This window comes from Myotis davidii, unplaced genomic scaffold (genome assembly GCF_000327345.1).
Source record: "Myotis davidii unplaced genomic scaffold, ASM32734v1 scaffold110, whole genome shotgun sequence".
Lineage (NCBI taxonomy): Eukaryota > Metazoa > Chordata > Mammalia > Chiroptera > Vespertilionidae > Myotis > Myotis davidii.
This window is the reverse complement of record NW_006283436.1, coordinates 1479946-1486262: the sequence shown is the minus strand read 5'-3', so window position 1 is coordinate 1486262 and position 6317 is coordinate 1479946. Positions and strand designations below refer to the sequence as shown.

The window sequence follows — 6317 nt, the reverse complement described above, 5'->3', positions numbered from 1 at the left end:
CCTTTTGGCCGCTTGGCCTTTTCTGGGAAGGTCGGCTACAAAAGGTGTAGCCATTTAAATGCAAACTAACATTCCAAAAGATGACTGCTGGGGGCAATTGGATTATCTGAATACTAGGGGAAGGGCGTGTCTACTCCCGCCCTTCACTAAAAAAAAATAAAAATGCAGCTTTAAACTCTTAAACGGCAAGAAAAATGACCTTAAGCTTTCAGAGCTTTAAATCTTAGGTAGCAAATTAAATACTTAGCATTTTTAAAATGGATACTTTTACATTTAAGGATACATTTCAAATAAAACATAAGGCATTTTCAATTAATAGATTAACTTCTATCATCTAGACTTCATACTAGGCATACTCAGATAGCCACACAAAGGAGGGGAGAAGGCAGGCCCCCTTCCTCCACATTCACACACTTTCACCAGACATTCATTCAGAGTTTAAACAATCCATTCAACTCCTAACAACTTCCCAACTCCTGAGGGAGCTCTAAAGCCTCCCCCAATCTCCTTGAAATAATCAATCACAATACCCAAAGGTGCAGTCTGAGTCCATCCCATAACATCCATCCAACACAGAACACAAAACAGGGCCCGAAAATACAGCCTTCCAACTCCATGGAAGTAACGAGACGATGGCCTTACGCCAAACCGGCAGGAGCGACCCACCTCGTCTCAAATCCGCGAGGGGCATATCCATCCCTCCTGGGGTGAGGGGCATATCCATCCCTCGTGAGGGGCATATCCATCCCTCCTGGGGAGACGAACGTCTTCCAACTCTCCCCCGCCTGTGGTCTTTCACGGCGCGTCCGCCTAGACCCCTCAGGCAATTACAGATTCCAGAAACGAGCTCACACTGAACAGAACACAACGACACACACCTACCGCGGTCAGTCAGACTCTACTGATCGGGGTCCCTCGATGGTCTTGGGGATCCCGGACGAGCCCCCAAATGTTGTGCCCAGATTTCAAGATTCCCAAGGGCCCACCAGGGAGCCAGCGAGTCCGATGCAAAAGCAAAGAGTCATTTATTCCAAACCTAGGTTTGGCTCCCCTGCCCCCCCTTACTGGCACAGCAGCAAGTGGCAGAGAGCTCATTGCTTTTCTTGTTATAGTTCTTTATTGGTGTATGATATTGAGCATCTTTTAATGTGCTTATCTTTTTTTTTAATATATTTTATTGATTTTTTACAGAGAGGAAGGGAGAGGGATAGAGAGTTAGAAACATCAATGGAAGAGAAACATCGATCAGCTGCCTCCTGCACACCTCCTACAGGGGATGTGCCTGCAACCAAGATACATGCCCTTGACCGGAATCGAACCTGGGACCCTTAAGTCCGAAGGCCGACGTTCTATCCACTGAGCCAAACCGGTTAGGGCGATGTGCTTATCTTTTATCTGTATATCTTTGGTGAGATACTTTATGATCATTTTAAATTGGGTTCTTATTGATGTTTTAAGAGTCATTTGTGTATTTTGGATATATCAGATATATGTTTTGCAAATATTTTCTCCCAGTCTGTCCTTTGCCCTTTGAATTCTATTAACAATGATTTTGGAAGGGAAGTTTTTAATTTAAAAGAAGTACAACTTGTCGGCTATTTTTTCATGGATTGTGATTTTGGTGTTGCCTCTAAAACTTCATCACCAAAACTCTGGCTCTCTAGGTTCTCTTTTATTTTATTTTCTAGAAGTTTTATAGTTCTCCGCATTTACATTTACATCTGTGATTCATTACAAGTTAATGTTTGTGAAAAGTGTAAAGTCAGTGTCTAGATTCATTTATTTGTATATGAATATCCAATTCTAACACCATTTATTGAAAAGACTATCTTTACTTTATTGAATTACCTTTATCTCTTTATGAAAGATCAGTTGACCATATTTGTATGTGTCTCTTTCTGGGCTCTCTATTTTGTTAACATTATCTGTTTGTTCTTGCACTGGCATCACGCTGTCTTGATTACTGTAGCTTTATAGTTAGCCTTCAAGTTCCATAGTGTCAGTCTTTCAATTTTTTGCTTCTTCAATATTGTTTTGGCTATCCTGGGTACTTTGTATTTCCATATTAACTTCAGAATCAATTAACTACAAAATACTGGGAACTTTTATGTTCAATTGTGGGATTTTGTGTTGAATCTGTATATCACATTGAGATGATTCAGTTTAATTATATTGAATCTTCACATTCATGAACATGGAATATTTTTCCCATTTATTTATTTATTTAGGTCTTTCACCAGGATTTGTGGTTTTCCTCATGCAGAACTTACACCTATTTTGTTAGATTTATATCTAAGCATTTAAATGTTTTAGTGTTAGTGTGAATAGTATTATGTTTTTAATTTCATGTTCCAAGGGTTCATTGCTGATATGTGGTGAAACAAATGCCATGTGTGTATTACTTGTATCTTCCCACCTTGCTATAATTGATTATCAATTCCAGGAATATATCTATTCTTTGGGATTTTCTACATACACAGTCATGTCATCTGCAAACAAAAAAGTTTTATTTCTTGTCTATTTCTATCCATACCTTTTATCTACTTTTTTTGTCTCATTGCATTAGTTATTCACAGGCTCTGTTTAAGTATTGATCATAAAATTAACTGATATTATACAAACTTTCTTAATATGAATTAGGTCTTCACTAAATAATAATTATTTCTATCTCCCTCTCCCTCTTCCTTCCTCTCTGAAATCAATAAAAATATATTTTTTAAAAAAATAATAATAATTTAATTTTTGATATTTCTTCTGTTTCATTCTTTTTGTCCTTTCTTAGAATTATTCAGTTATTAAACTTTTGTTCTCATTTCTTCATGTCATTTCGCCATGTTGCTCTTCTTTTATCTTTTTCTTCCTCTTCCTCAGAATTCTATCGTATCACCAATGTGCTTTTCTTCACCATTAGTTCTGTTGTTTGCTTCTTGTAATGTAATGTCACATTTTAGTTTTCTAACAATCCTTCTTGCTTGTCTAGCTCCTTGTCCTGAACCTTCTGAGTCTGCTGTTTTGTGTTTGTCTGGGTCTGGCTTAAATAGCTTGAAACATTTTTTTCTATATACGTTTTCAGTACTAATTAATCTTTATCGTCAACCTGCCTTTCCTTTTCTTTCACGTTACATCTTTTTTTTTTTAATGAATTCCTATGTCAACTTTTTCTGCTTACTCAGGTTTAAAGAAGGACATGGCCATTACAGCATAGTATTTATCAGTTAATAAAATGGATAGACTATTGGCATAATGACAGTTTATCCAGTTGTTGCTACTTCTTAAACTAGAGCCCTCTTCTGGTACTCTGAAGTCATTTATTTAATGTGACTTCACTGGAATATGGAAGAATCCCTTACTTGGTATTGTATTTTGGTATAATTTAATTTATGCTTGCTGCACTCCAATATTGAGAGGTCAAAGAGCTGAGGATCATTGTTTATCTGTGTCACTTTTGTAATTTGCTTTGCTTGGGACTATCCTAAGATATAAAATAGGTTATTCTTAGACAAGAACGCTCATTAATTTAATTATGTAAATTAAAATTTAAAAATAAGATTCCAGCAGTATGCTGTTATTAAATATTAATAACATTATACTTTGTCTGAAATATAAAAATTCAAAATCTGCAGTTGATTAAGGGGTTTGAGGGTGGTGGTTAAGGGGGCCTAATAGATGGTGAAGGAAGATAATTTGACTCTGGGTGGTGGGAAAAATAATATACAGTTGATTGATAAATATCATAGATAATGTGGCTTGTTGTACTTCAAACATTTCGTTCCAAATGACAGATTGGACCCTGGAAAATACTGTTCTTTATAAAAACAAATTACTGTAAACACAAACTTAATAGATGGTTAAATAGGATGTTTCTTCTGATTGATGTTTCTTCTACTTGCGTATTGCTGAATGTTGTGTTTATTAAAGTATTTAGAAATAGTAATTTTAGTAAGCATAAAAATCCCTAGATGCTGGATGATCTAAGCAAACTCTCCTAGTCGATTTGTAAAATTAGTTTTCAGGTACAAAAAATGTGGAAACAGGGTGGCCATATTGGAGTAACATTAATAACCAACTAGCTTTTTAGTATATTATATAGTTTAAAATATTTGAAAAGGTGACATTATATCCATGAGAAAACTGACTGAAATTATACAATTGGTTATCTAGCTAATTACATACTAAATTTTAGCAGTATTCAGATTGGAACAAAAATTATATGAAGACATACTTGCTAATACATTTAAATTATTGTTTTAGTACACACACACATCCCATTAAAAAGTCTGTGAGTTGATCTAGGCAAATCATGACAGCTTAATGCCTAATGTAAAATCTGGAAAGAGGGCCCTATGAACCTGTTATAACTCTCTCTATGCATATGTAGAATGAAGGTACTATTATTAACCTTATTTCATTTGGTAAAGAAATTGAAATGCTTTTCAACAATTCAGCAGACATAAAATAATTTAAATCATAAAATCAGAGCTTGAGATATATAAGTGTTATATAAATAAAATATCAAGAGGTGGGGGCAAGAACATAGCCGATTACTAAAAAAATAGGGCGAAAGCCCAAGTTTATGTCCTCTGGGGACAAACTCTTGTAGTATGGAAAGACTTGACCCAAAGGCAGAGAAGCACCACCTCTTCTTCTGACAGTTCTTCATAAAGAATTTCACATCTCAACCAGGCTTTAATGCATATAACAATTGATATTTCCATATTGTCCCTTATAAAGAGGACCTGGAGTGCCACTGTTATGTTTGATATCCTGTTGTGCAACCTAGTAATTTAAAATGAGGATATTTGTTTCTTCCTATTGCACAAAGATGCTACAGTGACAGATAGAGGATAGGCTATTGTAAAAACAAATAGTATTTTGTTTTTCAAAATAGTTTACCAGTCATCCCAGTGACTTTTTTGAATAATTCCTTTTGTTCTCACTAAATTTTGATGCCATCTTAATTAATTTTTTTCTATATGCTGTGAGTGGTAAGATGTCACAATTTAAAAAGTATAATAAAAAATGTAAGTATGTAGATTAGAAACCTGTAATTATAAAAATGTGCAGCTTTATAACTGAACAGTTTAAGGTGGTATAATAATCTCTGTGAATATTTTAGTAGTAATCTATATATGTAAAAGCCTAAGCAACCAGCCGACCAGCCAGTAGCTATGATGTGCTCTGACCACCAGAGAGCAGACGTTCAACGCAGGAGTGGAAACCACAGGCATGGAAACATGGAGCAGATTGATGAATCTCAGAGGGAAGAGGGGAGTCAGGGAAGAGATTAACCAAAGATCTTATATGCATACTAGAGGCCCGGTGCATGGATTCGTGTACCCGTGGGGTCCCTCAACCTGGCATGCGGGGATGAGGCTGAAACCAGCAGTCCGATATCCCCCGAGGGGCCCTGGATTGCGAGAGGGCGCAGACCAGGCTGAGGGACCCCATTGGTGCACGAATCCAAGTATTGGGCCTCTAGTTATTATAAGTATATTAGTAGTAGGAATAATTTTTTCATTATAAGCACTAAGTTTCTGTAATAAGGACTTTCTCTGTATACCTAGCAAATAACAGAGGGAACTAAAGAATCTGCAATTGTATTTGTTAATTTAAAGTGGCAATCTGTTTATATCATTTCCACTATTCATAGTTTAAAAAATAAGGGCTTATTAACTTTTAGCTATCATTAACTATTTTGTAAACTTTTAATATTGTTTAGCTAATTAACCATGCTTTGAAAGAATTAATGGAGGTAGAAGACGTGAGTGAAAATGTATTACAAGTTCACCTAAATGGTAAGTGTGTCATTATTTTGCCACTGGAACTAATATAAATCATGTGCGCTTTTAATATTATGAAACTAAATCCACTTGTATGTTTTAAACTTGGATTCATAATTATATTTTTAAAACTAGATGTATGTCTAATAACTCTTAGCACACCATAAACAATATTTTTAGAAACTAAATAAATAAATAAAGGATGCACATAAAGACTTTCGGTTTTCTTGTGTGTTTTTTTCAATAACCCTAACTCCAGAGAAGATTGTTCTTTGATTCTATTAGATGTCTTCATTACTCAGGTGTAAAATGAAATATAAACTTACAGTCTGTGACTTTTTTCTTTCTAGTTAAATTTAAAAATCATTAAAAATTATTTGATTGGAAAATAACCTCAAATACATATTTCATTTTAATTAAATGCTTTTAAATGGGCTTTGTTTCAGGACTGCTGCAGATCAATGATAAAATAGCTCTAAAGGAAATCACAAGGCAGTTAAATCTGGAAAATGTAGTTGGAGATAAAGTTTTTGTACG

General features: G+C 35.0%; 1 protein-coding gene across 3 annotated transcripts in view; it reads left to right on the top strand.

The window, feature by feature from the left end:
- Positions 1–6317, top strand: part of ORC4 (origin recognition complex subunit 4) — a 66730-nt gene that overhangs the window by 38748 nt on the left and 21665 nt on the right. For all 3 annotated transcript variants that reach the window (XM_006753590.2, XM_015563745.1, XM_006753589.2), the window contains exons 5-6: positions 5720–5795; positions 6227–6312. In XM_006753590.2, coding sequence (XP_006753653.1) covers positions 5720–5795; positions 6227–6312 — 162 coding nt within the window. The remainder of the gene's footprint in view (positions 1–5719; positions 5796–6226; positions 6313–6317) is intronic.